Here is a 17,487-nt window from a genome sequence, read left to right as displayed (position 1 = left end):
TTTTTCTATGAAGGGACGAGTGCAAGAGAGTCTATCGTTTTGGCAAGTAAGTTTATGGATTTTAATCTCTGTAATAGTGGGCTGATTTTTCTTTGTTGAGGAGAATGTAATGAATTAGTATTGATTCTGCTATTTTCCTGCTCAAAAAGAGTATTCAACAAGAACCCCAAGAATTCGGAGCAATCCTCTTGTTGTCCTAACGAGTATCTCAATGAATATTTATTCTACTGTGTCGTAGTATATACTGCTCTATTCATTGATGCTGTTTATTTTTTCCAAATCTCAATTTTTTTGCCTCTTTTTTGCCTCTAACTATACGACCAATTTTTCTCTACGAATTAAATCAAAGTTCTGCCGATACATTCCGAAAAATCAATTAATTAGGCATTTGGCAATGATAGTGTTAACGAACGCATGCGTTCGACGTTGGTTTGCGAAATTTCATTCATTCGTTTAGCCTCGAATATGAGCCCCAAAGTGATCGACCCACAGTAATCCAGGATTTGAGGACTCTGGTGAAGACTGGCCCATCACAAATGGTGAGTTGGATGGCGGGAAAACTGGGCGTCAGCTCCCATGCGGTTTTTGATGGTTTAAAACCCACGACAAGTGGGTGCCCCACCAATGATTTGCTTAGAAAATCGTTTGGGACTCTCAAACTGATTTATTCAAATAGATATTTTTTCAGTCGACCAATCAGGAAACTTCTCACTGAGTCGTTGGTCTTATCACGGTTCAACTATGGTGACATTGTGTACAGCAATCTTTTAAGTAAATTTGATTTAAATCGGAAACAGAAAGTACTGAACTTCTGTTGTAGACTTGTCTATTCTTTAAGAAAATTCGATCATGTCTCGAGTAAAATCAAAGAATTAAATTGGCTGACAATGATCAATCGTACTAATTATAATCTTTGCAATTTTGTGTACAAAGTATTGAGTTACAAAATTCCCACATCACTTTACAATAAACTGATTCCTAGGTCTATGCTACATTCATTGGATGTAAGATCAAAAAATAAACTGCATGTCCCTCGTCACTGTTTCAGAGGTCGTTCACTTATCTCTCCATCAAATTCTACAACTCACTGTTATACAATTGTATGCAACTTTCGAAAGGAGAGTTAAGACTCATTCTGAAAAAACACTTTCTGAAAAAAACTTCCTGAATACCAACAGGAACTTGAGTGCCGTGTCCTGAATTTACCTTTAACCTTTACTTACATTGTCACAATATGTCATCTAGATACCTATGATATAAATTATTATTATTTCTGACCGGGATATTATAAGCTTATATCGTCATAGTTACGCTATCAATAAAGAGGGTCATAACTCCCTTGGGACATTATAGATTTTATAATTCCCTCTACCTTTCACAAGTAAAAATAAATAGAAATGAAAAATGAATCATATTTTATTTATTCACGTCATTACAAATAATAAATGTACAATTTTGAAATGTTCCCTGAAAATTACTTCCGCCACTGGAAACAATTTCTTCTTTTGTATGGCTGGAGCTTCTGTTCACTACAGTCGAAGTACCTGCCTCTTCTGATGACAAAGTAGACAACATACGCGCCGTTTTATTTTTCAATTCGATGATATCCTCCAAATACCCCTCCACCACCGTGGAACTTTTCCAACCTCCGTGTCTTTTTAAGTTAGTCATAGTTGCTCCTGCATTGGCTAGAGCAGTAGCAGAAGTGCGACGAAGGCAATGTCCCGTATAGGAAGATGAGTTTGGCAATCCTAAATACATTGCGATTTTGCTGGGGATTTTCCCAAACATGTTTTTTCCAATTGGCTGAGATGTACATTTATTTTGTCGGAAGCTCAAAAAAAATCGTTCAATACCTTTAGGACGCAAAGACATATAAAGTCTTAATAAAGGCAAAGCGGAGAACTCTTTTTCATCCACAACTGTAAATTTCTTCGATACACCAGTTTTACTTTCCGGTACGTTCACTACCATAACGGAATCCCGGTCCTCTATATCCGATATCTTCATATTCAAAAGTTCCTGACTTCTGCATCCTCCAAAATAACCCATAATCAAAACAACCTATAACAAAAAAAAGGAAATAAATACACACAAAAAGGAAAATAAGAAAAAAATTACCTTATGCAATAAATGAATATCATTAGGAGCGTCCTTTAGGAATCTGATAACATCTTTAGGAGATAAAACAGCAGACTTTTTCGGCTTATAACTCTTACTCTTCCGTTTCAAAAAAGCCTGTAGTTCATTGAACTTGGTGATATCTCGTTTCTCATGTATAGTCACCATCGATTTTAGCATTGACCATTTAGTCCATAAAGAATTCGGACTATACGTTTCTGACTGAAACGAATAAACACAATTACTACCAAATCTACCGAAAAACATAGAAAATTCCTTACCAGTTCTTGAAAATATGCCAGAAATACAGTTTCAGTGACATCTTTTGGCATAACATTTTTCCGTGTCAGCCAGTCCAGATATATCTTGTATTCTTTTTGGTATACGGCTTCACTTTTCGATGGAATTAATGATTCTCTTGCTTGTTCAGCTTTTTTCAAAATATCCTCCACTATATTTGGGGTAGAAAACACGTTTTCACCGCAAACACAGCTTGATAACAAAGTTCTGTTTATAAACAAGTAACAGCAACAACCTAGCAACAAGAAAACTCTACTATAATCAACGGTACCTGATTCAAATATACCGGGAAGGTAATGAATTGGTACATTTTTCCGTTTCAAAAATGAACAAAATTTTATTGAAATCGGTCAGAAATAAAATTATCTATGTACCACGGGAATTAATGAGCCTTAATAACCTCAGGCAATTGCTGTCCCTCGGGCCAGAGGCCCTCGGGACGCAAACTTTGCCATCGGTAATTAAGGCCCTCCTAATTCCCTTGATACATAAATAACTATTATGTGATGCGTTTTTTTCATCGTGCCGTTCTCTCTATTTATCATTTTAGTTGATTAGAATTGTACATTTTAGGTTAAGTGTTAGAGTAGCCTTTGGCTAAACTGCGCCTATTTTGTACCTTCACCAATAAAGACGATTTATTATTATTTGAACAAATGGTGGTCTTTGCTTCCGCGCAACCAAAACGATCCTTTTTTGGATCGGATCGTCACGTCATGTGAGAGGTAAAAAATTCAGAAATGTTTTGCGTCTTCAGCGATTTTTTGCTATCGAAACAAATAGATCAGAAAATTTGCCTAAAATTTTGTGTAAAAATGGAATTAGGTGCCCAAAAACACTATTTATGTTGACAGTGGCTTACGGTGACTGTTCTCTGAGTCAGAAAAATGTCTACAAGTTGTACAAGCTTTCCTCAGAAGGTCGAGAAGATGTAAATGACGACGCTCGCTCTGGACGCCCCAGCACATCAACAACCGATGAAAATGTTGAGAAAGTGAAGAAAATTGTTATGGAGAATCATTGAATCACTATTAAGAAGTTGCTGAGGATGTCGGTATATCAGTTGGCTCATGTCATGCAATTCCTTCGGGAATTTTGTCCAAGAAGCGTGTGGCAGCGAAGTCTGTTCCAAAATTGCTGGATTTTAACCAAACAAACCGTCGCATGAGCATCGCTCAGGAACTCTTGAATAACGTCAACGGCGATCCAGATTTGCTTCAAAGCAGTGGCGGATCTAGGGGGGGCACTTGTCCCCTTCAGAGGATTGAGAGTACATTAGATATAATTTGGTGACATTTTGGGGCAATTTGGGACATAAGCTCAGGCCATTTCATTCGTTACAAACTCGGCTACACATAAATTATTAATTAGCCAGGTATAACTCAGGTACTTCAAATTGTAAAATATACTTAAATATAAATCATTGGATATGTAGAATTCAGTCAGTATAGACACACCCGAAAATCAATAAAAGTCTCACAATGAAATGTTTTGTGAACAGGTGTTTCATTATAGTTGAACCGTTTTGTTTATTGTGAAAAAGTAAAAAGTGTCTCTAGTCGAATCTTGTAGTTTGTGTTGATACGAAATGAGTGGCAGTGGAGTAAAGAGAAGGCAAGCAGGCCTACAATAATTCTCTTTCAAGAAACCAAAGGTAAGCTTGACGACATATTCTCATACTACTCCATCTTGTTACAAAAAAAAGGATGAGGGAGTCTTCCAAAGAAAGGAAGGAAGTAACTCTATACATGGATGTGTAGATCATGCAAAGAAGTAACTTTCAGACACAAACTGAAAGAAAGTCCTCCTGAAACAGCTATTTTCATGTAAACATTGAATTATACGAAAGAAAAAATTCTTTCGAAACAAATACTTCTATATGAACACTGAATTATACAGAAGATACTTTTCTCTACTCAGTTTGTATTTCAAACATTTGTTGTGGAATAAGAATCAGATATCATTCACATGAGTTCTACTTTGAATGAATGGTAATAAATTGTACTCACATAGAACACTGTCACCCTCACTGGTATGCACCGATGTTTCGCCTCAAGACACTTGCCCTAAGGCTCTTCAGTACCAAATTGGATAACATTATAGAAATACACACGATTAATACATGAATTACGATTTTTAATGTCACGGAATAAGCTTGATCTGCTTATGTCATCGATGACATCGTAATGACATTCATTCACCTATTTGATTTAATCCCAGCCAAGAGGAATCTCATTTGAATTGAAGGGGTTATATTTTTTAGGAGTGATTAATTTTTGGGAAAGAAAGTTTTTGGCTTTCTACTACTCCATCTTGATACAAAAAAAAGGATGAGGGAGTATTCCAAAGAAAGGAAGGAAGTAACTCAATACATGGATGTGTAGATCATGCAAAGAAGTAACTTTCAGACACCAACTGAAAGAAAGTCCTCCTGAAACAGCTATTTTCATATAAACATTGAATTATACGAAAGAAAAAATTCTTTCGAAACAAATACTTCTATATGAACACTGAATTATACAGAAGATACTTTTCTCTACTCAGTTTGTATTTCAAACATTCGTTGTGGAATAAAAATCAGATATCATTCACATCAGTTCTACTTTAAATGAATGGTAACAAATTGCACTTACATGGAACACTGTCACCCTCACTGGTATACACCGATGTTTCGCCTTGAGACACTTGCCCTAAGGCTCTTCAGTACCAAATTGGATAACATTATAGAAAATACACACGATTCATTCATGAATTACGATTTTTTAATGTCACGGAATAAGCTTGATCTGCTAATGTCATCGATGACATCGTAATGACATTCCTTCACCTATTTGATTCAATCCCAGCCAAGAGGAATCTTATTTGAATTGAAGGGGTTATATTTTTTAGGAGTGATTAATTTTTGGGAAAGAAAAATTAATCACTCCTAAAAAATATAACTCCTCCAATTCAAATATTCTCATACTTACTTAATATTTTCGTTTTTCTTTACCGATTTTTTGTGTTCTCGATAGATCATTGAGAGTTTATTATTTTCATCACAATGTACGAAAATTGTTTTGTTTCCCTTCAAACAAGTAAAACCCTTGATAAATTGTTTAAGAGTGCCAAAGGATGAAATAAAACGAAGAAGTGGTTGAATTTCCATCTAAAAATGTATAAACCATGTTAACAAAGGCCTATCTAAGCTAACTGAATCAATTTTCAGCTTGGTTTTTCATACCTTTGTCTTTTTTCAGGTAAACCCGTCGCATTCTGAACAAGAGAAGCAGTTCCAGTTTTAGGTACTGTCTGAAAAAACATCTGCTTAACAAATAATAATACGCGAATATCTTGCAGGCACTAGCTGAAATATTTAGAGTATCTTTATGTTTTTATCGATATCCGCCTCGTCTCCCGTCTTTAGTTGAATGAAATGATGTACCTGCTATCAAAATTCCAATTTGAGCCCTTTGTTTTTCCGTTTTTCATCTTTTTCATCTTTTTTTTGTAAGATGCAAGAGGAAGAATGAACTCTGTTCAATCTTGCATCCTATTGACAAATTTGTGATTTTTCTCTGTATTGTAACATGTTTTTTGTGCTGTCAATAAATTTATCATTATACTCTGGTTTGTAAACTGTGCCTCCCAAATGATTTTTTGGATCCGCCACTTGAAAGTATCATAACTGGGTATATGATTATGACATCGAAAACAATGTCCACTCGACCCAATGAAAGAGCCCAGGAGAACCAAGACCGAAGAAAGCACGCAAAAAGTTCCATCAAATGTCAAGGATTTTTTCACTGCTTTTTCCGATTACCTTGGCGGAAGCTCTTTCGCATGGTCGGACGGTCAATAAGGAGTATTCATTTCGAAGTGATGCGCCGCTTGCGGGAAGCAATGTGGAAAATAATTTAGGGCATTTGCATCACGATAATACACATCAGCCACCGTATTCACCATATTTGCCCCCCTGCGACTTTTTACTCTGTTTTCGAAATTGAAGAAACCCATGAAAGGATGACGTTTTGCGACGGTTGTGGAGTTGAAAACCGAATCGTTGAGAGAACTCAAGAAAATACCAAAAAGGGCATATCAAAACTGCTTCAAGGATTAGATTAAGTCTGAGGTGGTCTACTTCGAAGGGGACCTAATAGAATTTGATGAATTATTAAATATTCTATTCTTTGAGAAAAATTAAAATTCTCGTCATTTTTTCAACAGATCTCGTATGTGAGGAATATATATAGGAAAATGTGAAGCATAACTTAGTAAAGTTATCGCATTTCCATTATTTTTTTTCACTGATAACGTTCGTTTCAAGAAATTAATTTCAAGGAAATCACAAATAGCAACATTAATGAATCTATTTGTGTCCGAAAACACTACGCCATATGTCCGGAAATACTTAGCAATATATTAGTCACCGGCTTTGAAAATATTCAATCCCTGATGTTTGAAAAAGTTAAATTGACCTTAAAGTTAATTTTGACGATAGTTAACTTCAAAAAACTGGCCACCCAAAGTTTCATTTAAATTAATTTCACACTTCAGTTAGTATTCCGGCTACAAAGATTTCCAACATATCACGTGGATTTTCCTAGTGTTTTTTTATTTTCCTGAGTATAGATATATTCAGTGAAATCCTTTATTGAAGTGGTATCACAACTCAAATTCTTGTAGTTGTAAAATTCTTAAAAAAACGTATCTAAAAAACACACAAAGTTGACTTATTAGGTTTCATTTCATAACCCTTTTTTTTGCAAAATATCATGAATTGTTTATAGATTGTTTTAAAGGTTTCCATTGTATCAACTGGAATACTATTTAATACTATTTTTCAAAATTAGTTGTAACTAACTCGAAAATATTGTGTCGACAGCTTGCGTCATAAGCACCGATTTCTTGATAGTATGTCTCATTCCGAATTGTGTTCATTTTAACAGGTTAAACAGGTCTAGTGCAAATAATTGCTGTGAAACACTATAAAAGCTGCCTAGCATTGAGGGAGATTATCAGTTTTATATAATTTTTATTCTCTAGTCTTTTTCTTATGCTGAAAGTATCCACAACTCACATAGGTGGAATTATAAGATGTTATTCAAAATGCTGGATCTAAAGACTTATGAGTGACCTCTTGGTTGCTTTATTGTATTTTGAATTAGGGTCTGTCTTAAATTTGGATAGCAACGGCTATCCAAAAATTATATCAAATACAGCGACCAAGAGAGTGCCACCAAGATTTAGACAAAGCCTCGGTAGAATTGGATGCCATTGAAAATTCTGGATCTAAAGATTTGAGTCACCTTTTGGTTGCTTCGTTGTATTATTATACATTATATACAGAAGATACTTTTCTCTACTTAGTTTGTATTTCAAACATTCGTTGGGTAATATAAAACTCATATAACCCTTCAATTCAAATAAGATTCCTCTTGGTTGGGATTAAATCAAATAGGTGAATGAATGTCATTACGATGTCATCGATGACATGAGCAGATCAAGCTTATTCCGTGACATTAAAAAATCGTAATTCATGAATGAATCATGTGTATTTTCTATAATGTTATCCAATTTAGTACTGAAGAGCCTTAGGGCAAGTGTCCTTAGGCGAAACATCGATGTATACCAGTGAGGGTGACAGTGTTCCATGTAAGTGTAATTTGTTACCATTCATTTAAAGTAGAACTCATGTGAATGATATCTGATTTTTATTCCACAACGAATGTTTGAAATACAAACTGTGTTCATATAGAAGTATTTGTTTCGAAAGAATTTTTTTCTTTCGTGTAATTCAATGTTCATTTGAAAGTAGCTGTTTCAGGAGGACTTTCTTTCAGTTTGTGTCTGAAAGTTACTTCTTTGCATGATCTACACATCCATGTATAGAGTTACTTATTTTCAAATTGATTACTTCCTTCCTTTCTTTGGAAGATTCCCTCATCCTTTTTTGTATCAAGATGGGGTAGTAGAAAGCTAAAAACTTTCTTTCCCAAGAATTTATTCATTTTCCGACAATTCTTGAATTTAAAAAGGAGACCTCTGAAGAAGATATTGCAGAGTTTGTAAAATTTCTGGCCGATCTTAAAAACGACTTTGCTGTAAGATTCCAAGACTTTGCAGAGATACGCAAGCTATCTCCGTTTATTAAATCTCCATTTGAAATTGATGCAGCGCAAAATGGACAGATGTGGCCGCCAAGTTGTTCAATCTGTCGGAGCCCATCACTTCAAATGGAGATAATTGATTTGCAAGAAGATGTGTCTTTGCAAATGTATAGAACGGTATCCACTGAAGAATTTTGGGCCAAACATGTCTCAGAAAAATATGAAAATTGTAAAAGACTAGCTACCAATTTGGCCACTATGTTTGGCTCGACATACATATGTGAAACATCTTTCTCAAAGATGCATTTTTTGAAAAACAAATATCGTTCGAAATTAACAGACGCTCACCTAAAAAACACACTTCAAATTTGCTGTTTCTCTCGAGAACCAAACTATAAAAACTGGCTTAAGACCGTCGGTGTAGTTTCTCAGATTAATAAGAGGTCTTGTATTTCTTTTATAATTCAGAATGTGATTTAAAACCTAAATAATATGTAGCACTTTATTTTTAATATTTGTTTTATTTCTGGACCCCGTTAAAATTTTTTCACAGTATCCGGACCCCACCTAAAACTACATGCCGACCCCTGCACTAGAATATCTATACATTTATTATCTACACATGAAGTATCCCATGGGTTTTGATTATAATGATTTATTTATAAATTACTGAGTCCATTTTTTTCCATATGGCACAATTTTTTATTTAATTGCGCAACTTTCATTAATCCATTTCTGATTACCCTTTCAAAATAGACGTACCATTGTTTTCAACATATTTAATCACAATCTTGTATCGTGCCTTTGCAGACATAGCACTCTCAAGTAGAAGGTATGCCCTTTTCTAGGTTTCTCTGAATTTAGCTTGAACCGGTCGTCGTTGACGACTGTGAATCTTTAGGGCATATGTATTTTATGTTGGTGTTTGCTGTTGGAAAGCAATTTCCTCAGATGTGAAGCGCAGAATAAGGAAGTAATATGTTACGACTCTTTTTTCTTGTTTAGATAGGACTCCGGCAAATATTGACCGTGCGGATTCTTGAGCTGGTGCTGGTCCTAATGCCAGTTGATAAATATTATTCAACTGAATTTTTTTAGAAAAGCTGGTTGTTTTAACAAGTATACAGAGTGTATCTCAAATGATGTCTTTAATTTCAGGTGGTGATTACTTGTCATATTTTATTAAAAAAAAAATCATACGAACGTGTGTACTAATTTGCTTCTTTTCGGAGTAACGAGGTGTCAAAGTTTTACTAAAAATATGTTTCTTTCATCGATAACTCAAAAGTCTTTCTCACGATTTTAATGAAACTAGGTGTGTTTGTTGGCAGTAACAAGGAGCTCATTTCCATGAAATTAGAATACGGATAATAATTCCAGTGGCGTCACAGAGGGCTGCCTGTAGATATTTATGGTCTATAACAACGGTCAGCGAAAAGTCGAACCTTGGACCGCCAGGTATACCAAGTATAAATTTTCACGTAGGTAAGGCATACAATACCTTAATTAAATTAAAAAAAATATTTTTAAGCCACATAGAATTTAACTTAGTATTCATTTTATTTTGAGTTTCCTAGCTAACCTGTCTTACAAGTACCTACAACTGATATGGTTTGATTCATTTCCCATCTAGCCTGGCTAATTGAAGAATAAGTAACCTTGTTGTTGCAAACTTAGATACGCAGAAAGCACTTTGAGTTCATAAAAAACAAGCGCTGGTTGTGGCTTTCCTGAAAGATATTTTGAAATATTTCAATGCGCTCAACACAGAGTTACAAGGAAATGTTGAATTAATATGTGCTCTGATACAAAGAGTGTCTGCTTTTCGTCGCAAGCTGGATATCTTTGAAAACGATATTGCAAAACAAAAATTCATTCATTTTCAGACAATTCTTGAATATAAAAAGAACTGTCAACTTGTTCAATCTGGCAAAGCCATCACTTCAAATAGAGAAAATTGATTTTCAAGATGTGTCTTTGCAAATGTATGAAACGGTATCTTAATGAGAATTTTGGAACAAACATATCTCGGAAAAATATGAACATTACCAGAAACTAGCTATAAATTTGGACACTATGTTTGGTTCGACATACGTATGTGAGGCATCTTTCTCAAAAATGAATTTTTTGAAAAATAAATGTCGTTCAAAATTAACGGACGCACAATAGAAGACTTACTTGGAATTTGCTGTTCCTCTCGAGAACCAAACTGGCTCAAGAGCGTCGGTCTAGCGTCCCACATTAATTTCAGGTCTTGTGTTCTATAATTCAGAATTAGATTTGAAACCAAAATAATACATAGGTAGCTTCTCATTGTTATCAGTTGTTTTTTTTTTCAGGGCCTCATTAAAATTTTCCCACAGTATCCGAACTCCACCTAAAACTACTTGCCCCTGGTCTATAAAAATGTATATTGTATGCCACTGTCTTTCTCCAAGTTTCATATTTTCATCAAGTTGAACATTTAATGAAAAAAAACAGATAAGTTTGTATACGCATGTAGATCAAACAATGAAATGAATTAGTTTTTTTACTTTTAGTGCATTTGTATGAAAGCCTCCATTCAAAAATGTTTCTTTTCGATTTTAATTCTTGAAATTTTCGAATCCAAGTATAAACCGAATATGTATTAAAATATGGGATACAAATTTTTTACTTTTGATTCAATTACCTGTCACACCCAGCAAAGTTGAAATGACTTTAATTTTAAAATTGAAAGGGGTATATTTTTAGGAGAAATTAAGTTTTGGGAAAGAAAGGTTTCAACATCTTTATCACTACATAGTATAAAACAAACTATCTTCCCGCTGTCTGTCCCTACGTAGGTATGCTTAGATCCTTATCCAATCAAATATTTTGAATAGACCAATATGGCCCTTCATAGAATGTAATTTAAATGAATATTTTCGAAGATGTTACAGATTTAAAATGCAGGGGCATTGCAGTTGCGGCTATACCGGCCGGGGGACTGGCGGCCCGTGCCCAGCACTTTATGATTAGCAGGGATCGCACGCGTCTATATGTATATTTGGTATCAGCATTGCACCCGTACAGAGCCGGGGCGGCTCGCTAATACCAAATAATGTGGAAATTTTTCAAAGAAACGAAGAAAGCTTGTAACTTAATAATGATAATAATTTATGATGCACTGTTTGGAACCTTTGGTGAAGTAATATTACTGGAGTTTTTTTTCACAACACGAAATCGTTATTTTTATCACCTCGGCACGTGTTTCGATCACCAAGTGATCATCTTCAAAGAGGAAAATTAAAACTGAAGATGATCATTTGGTGATCGAAACACGTATCGAGGTGTTATAAATAACGATTTGGTGTTGGGAAAAAACTCCAGTAATATTCATTTAATAATAATAATAATGATAATAATACAACAATAAGCAGGGATGGCCGCTAACACCCTTGGCATTTTGTGAATTGCGTCACCACTTACCAGAGCAACTAGTGCAAAACCGGACCGGCAGCCCAGGCGCACCTCCGGTGCGCGGTGTTCCTAGCAATCGAGGGAGGGGCCTCCACAATCGACCCGCTCGGAGGGGTCAGAGGCAATGTGGTGGTTAACGATGGTTTGCTTACCGATGACAACCCTGGCAACGACAACGGACGCTTTGAGTGGACGCATGAGCTGAGAGATTATGTATTGCTACGAGAGTAGTGAGCCAGCGCAAAGAGGATACATGGCGAGATTTCATCTCCAGCCGTTGGCACGGCTGGAGATGAGACTCGCATCATGCCACCAATGGAGTCAATCAGAACACGCAGGGCGCTCCACAGAATTAGGTCCCTGAAGCCACAAGAACTGGCTTGTTTGGATGCGGAGGTTGATAGTGTTCTAACAGAAGAGGCAGACATCTGGGAGAACAACAACGCCGTGTATAGCTTCATCCAATCGCTTTCCGAAACGAAAGGACGAAATCCGACCTTGCGGTTCGGAATATTACGTGTACACAAGATGGAGGCTAAGATCACGTCGGCGAGACAACACGCATCTCGTATCCAATGTGTGATGGATTACAGGGCGGCCAACAGGCCCTTCACGCCCGCAGTGAGGCGAATAGCCGCCAATCTACGACGTCAAGGCGTGCTGCTGAGTACCAATCAGCACTGTCTTGATAGGATACGAATGCTAGTGGCTGCTAAGAAGTCACTAGTGAGGTGAGCGAGAAGTATCGCGAAAAACCTTAGGTTCCGCGAGAAACCTTCTCGCTTATTTCAAGAGCATCCACGTGTTGTAGATAATCTACCGACCGCTGATCAGGTGGAATCCTTCTAGAAGGATATCTACGAACACCCGCAGCAACTCAACTTAGACACTCCAGCCCTAGCGCAGTTCGAAGCTTTCAACAGAGAGCATCTTATACACACGAATAACCACCGCAGTTGAGTGTTCGAACGGATATATGAGCAGATAGGGTCACTGAATTTAAAGAGAACCTGCTCATCGATAGATGTGTAGAGCAGAACTCGATACAATATAAGCGTAACCTCTCTATGTCCTGGATCGATTACCGCAAGGCATTTGATACAATATCGCATTTGCTCAGATGCCTTGCAGTACCCGACAAAATAGTGAGATGTATTGAACAACTGATACTACTTTGGCGAACTCGCTTCACCATAACATCTGGTCAAGCAAGAGTCCAAACAGGGTGGGTCACTTTCAGGAGGGGTATATTTCAGGGCGATTCCCTCAGTCCCCTTCTCTTCTGCATCTCACTATTACCATTATCCGTTGCGCTCAGAAATACTCAAGTGTATAACTGTGGCACCCCCGGAAACCGAAGGCGGAGGCACAAGGTCACCCATTTGTTTTATATGGATGATCTTGAACTTTATGCCTCTGGAGAAAAGGATCTCCATCAGTCTTTGAGGGTGGTGGAAGAGTACACGCATGCTGTCGGTATAAAATTCAGGATAGACAAATGTGCAATGGTCCATCCCAAAAGACGACGATGCGGGGACTACGGAGAGGATATGCAGTTCGTAGATAGAAGTATCCTATACCATTTGGATGCCGGAGAGACGCCACTCACAAGAGGTAACAGCAGAGAAGAACTCTCTCCGCGGCAAGTGACAACACAAACTTCGACAGATCTGGTTATCGGAACTGTCGGGAAAGAACAAAGTTGCTGCAACGAATATGCTTCCAATCCTCTTCTCCAATCTTCTCTACTCGTTTGGAGTAGTGAAGGGGACTCGGAAGGAGTCCGTTCCACGGTTTTACTTCCCCCGACAACAGGAAGGCCGTGGACTTTTGAGTCTGGAGTGTCAACATGACAGGATCTGCATGGTTGGCGACCATGAGAGATCACGAATTGGAGCATTTCTCTTCAGGGCAGCTGCCCGTGCAGCTGATAAACTCTGTTTAGTTTTCGACACTGAACGAGATTATCCCAACTCTGCCACCGAAATGGAACCCGTTTAGCAAAAGCTCATATAAAAGCCGCAGAGATCACCTCACTCTTGCGGAAACACAAGGATAAGCCAATGCATGGGGTCTTCTTCAATAATATTGAAGACCTTGGCTTATCAAAGCGCTTGACTTTCGCTTGCCTCTGGTCGAGTGGGCTGAAGTCGGAAACTGTGGGGTTCATCATGGCTTGTCAAGATGGTGTCTTCAACACCTTAGTCTACCGCAGTCGCGTGATGAGTATAGAGGTTCCTGACACATGGTGCAGGGCCTGCCGCGAGGCGTCCGAGACCCTAATGCACGTGCTATCAGTATGTCCAGCATATGCAGTTCGGGCCGACATAACGCGGTTCTGAGAGTGCTATATTACCATCTACGGAACTCTTACGGTATTGACGAGACACCGGTGTCGCCCTACGCTCCGGGGGATATTGAATCCGTTGTGGGGAACGAGAAGTGCCGAATTTATTGGAACTATTCGTTCCCCACCCTCAAGCTCATACAAGCTAATAAGCCTGATGTAATCCTTCTCCATCACCAGAGCAAAACGATATTTGTCGTGGAGTTTTCTGCTCCTGGCAAGACGAATATCGTCCAAAAAGGGGAGAAAAACGCATAAAATATCGAAATTTTCTCTTCGAATTCCGCAGACTTTATCTAGACTACTCTGTCAAGATGGTTGTTCTGATTATTGGAGTCCTTGGTGGAATGATGCCCTTTCTACTTTCGAATCATACCGGCTTGCCGCACTAAGGCAGAAATCTTTGCCGGACAGATGCAGAAGGCTGTCATTCTTGGTTCACTGCGCTTGTTCAGGGCACATGATTCTCGAACCCAATAATCACTTACCCCATGGTGTGGGGAGTGGTCGTTGGTTGATCATGCTGGCGCGACCTCCCAAATGCATCGGGGCTTCGGGGAATAAGGCTTGACCAGCGCATACTGCGGTAAAAAAATGAAAATAATGATAATCGTCTTACAAGATTGACTAAATATATTCATAGAATAATTTTGGAAATAAAGGGCGAAGTACAGTTCAGTTCCTGAATAAATTCAACAGCTGAAATGTTCTTCCAAGTTACTTCCTCACAGTTACTTTTTGAAATTGATTGCTTTCGCCCTTTCTGTGGAATATTTTCACATTTTTTGTATAAAGATGGATAACCTTTTCTTTCTCAACACGTGAACCGACACGAAATTCCTTTATATCCATTTATTTACATATGGAAATTAGATTTTTTCATAAAATTTTACTTTCTACAAATATTTCATTTTCCGGATTATTTTTGTGTATGGCTCTTCAGTTTCCTGAAAGAACGTTCCCTGTAAGTGGCCGTCAATGGATATCTCTCGAATACTTTCACCATCAACGCTGGTGTTCCCCAGGGATCCATATTGTCTCCAACCCTCTTTTTATGATATATCAACGACGTATTGGAAGAAACCAAGAATCCAATATATTGCTTTGCTGACGACAGCACACTTGTCTCGACCATACAATTTGGATTCCAGGACATCGTCTACGGAGGCACATCTTCACCGGCAGCAGGAGGTTGTATATCTTAATGAGGACACCAATATGTCTTGGCACAATCATGTCGCTGGAATTGCAAAGGCTGTTTCTCAAAAGCTTGGAACACGGTTCTGAACCAGAAAACTGTACACACCTCAGCAACTGTCGTTGCTTTGTAAAGCTCAGATCAGAACTTCTTCGGAGTATTGTTCTCATGTATGGAGCTCTGCCGCCAAAAATACCCTGAATTGGCTGGATTCCATCCAGAAAAGATTGGAGACGTGAACATCACGTGCAACCTTGATAGCCTAGAACATCGAAGAAAGGTTGGAGATTGGTCTCTTATAGATACTTTCACGGGAAGTATTCAAGTGTCTTAGCACATTCGATTTTACCAACAACGGCACATACGCGACGGACTGTAGCTGCTCATCGTTTTGAGGTTCAACTCAGTACGCCTTGAACTCTACTGTTTGAGAACTCTTTCATCTGTAGGACTGCGTTTATTTGGAATGAACTTCCTGAGAGCATTTTTCCAAATGAATTTAACCTCCAGCGATTCAAATCCAATATGAATCGTTACTTCCGCACAAGCACCGCTCTGAGAGCGCCTTAAGAATTTTTCTGTAATGCTTGTGTTTTGTCCTTGAAAAAATGACGATATGATTTTGTGATTACAATTTAATTCAAAATTCACGAAATGGTTAGGTTAGGTCTGAAGTGAGTAGGTCTATTCGACCCTCCACCGCAACCCGCATCGTTAATGAGGTAGTTGGATAGTCGAGGTAAAAGATTCTCACCTTGATACCCGCGACAACCATTCCATATGAGGTTTTTTGCACGTCAGCTACACCTGACGATGCCTTAGATTTAACCGTGCAGGGCTTTTTTGCCTCTGGTTTTGGTGAATCATCGCTTGAGCGTAAACGTTTGCTAACCTGCTCATGGGGGACTTGTTTCTCCACCTGAGACAGATTCTGCATACGCCGCTCAAGAAATCGGTGCAAGGCGGTTCTATACGGTACCCCGCTCTTGACGAAACGACTCAGTCATTCCGTGGCTGCACCACCAAACTTTTTTTTAGGTTCAGTTATTGGATCATGAGTTGGAGAGTTGAGAAGCTCTCGCTCCTGAACTGAATTTACAAGGAGGTCAGTTGGAGTCGTAAACTCGACATCCATCTCTTCTGTAGACTCGCTCCTGGATTAAATTTACAGGGAGGTTAGTTGGAGTCGTAAACTCGACATCCATCTCCTCTGTAGACTCGCTCCTGATCTAAGTTTACAGGGAGGTCAGTTGGAGTCGTAGGCTCGACATCCATCTCCTCTATAGACTCACCGTCAGAAAGAATGTTTAAGTTTACTCTGTCCATAAAAGTTCCACGAGTAGCTAGGAAAAAAAGGTCAATAACGGCAGAGCCCCGCATTAACGTGACAAGGCGATGTTACGACGAGAGGGCGCCCGGTATCTCGAAAATTCCGTGGAGACAGCTGATAGGCTCAGTGTCATTCATCCTCTCGGCACGGAAACACACACTTTAGGATTGATCCATTGTTGGAATGCCATTCAGTTAGGGAATAACAGAACCCTAAGTGATTCTGTCATTCCCGTAGCCAGCGGGGCTACGTGGTAGCAGGCATCCGATGGCCGATTTGCTCAACCCCCACATCCCAAGCCGATGCACTCGCCAAAAACAGCATGCACAGTAGTTCAGGCAGTGAAAGATGAACAAGGACAACCAACACGCCTTTTACTTTAACATGGTAGAGCCCCCCGTATAGTTAGGAAAAAAAAACTGCTTGTCGTTTTTTTTCCCCAACACTTTCAATTCTTTTAATTCTGATGTTCGAATGAAAATTTCACCTTTACCATCCCTGAACTTATACAGAATAACAGTAAACAATAGCTGTGTGTTCTCTAAAAACCGGAAAGAAATAACTGGTCCGTTAATTCAGTAATTAGAATTAATTTTAGGTTCTTAATTGGCTGAATCCACCGACCTCAAAAGCAGCAGTGCAAAGAAGTGTGCTCTGGTAT

At 38.3% G+C, this 17,487-nt stretch overlaps 2 protein-coding genes across 2 annotated transcripts in view; one reads left to right on the top strand and one right to left on the bottom strand.

Annotated features, from left to right (window-relative positions):
• Positions 1–17,487, top strand: part of LOC141486580 (uncharacterized) — a 173,036-nt gene that overhangs the window by 124,946 nt on the left and 30,603 nt on the right. The window lies entirely within an intron of this gene.
• Positions 1,399–2,921, bottom strand: LOC141486587 (uncharacterized). Its single transcript, XM_074184786.1, has 3 exons — positions 2,403–2,921; positions 2,122–2,343; positions 1,399–2,064 (listed from the first exon to the last, which is right to left on the bottom strand). Exons 1-3 carry the CDS (start codon positions 2,451–2,453, stop codon positions 1,417–1,419), a joined length of 921 nt encoding a protein of 306 aa, XP_074040887.1. The 5' UTR covers positions 2,454–2,921; the 3' UTR covers positions 1,399–1,416.

This window comes from Leptinotarsa decemlineata, unplaced genomic scaffold (assembly GCF_025532065.1).
Source record: "Leptinotarsa decemlineata unplaced genomic scaffold, Ldec_3_MD MMD2_tig00026358_RagTag_RagTag, whole genome shotgun sequence".
NCBI classification, from domain to species: Eukaryota; Metazoa; Arthropoda; class Insecta; order Coleoptera; family Chrysomelidae; genus Leptinotarsa; species Leptinotarsa decemlineata.
This window is presented reverse-complemented; position numbering and strand designations above follow the sequence as displayed.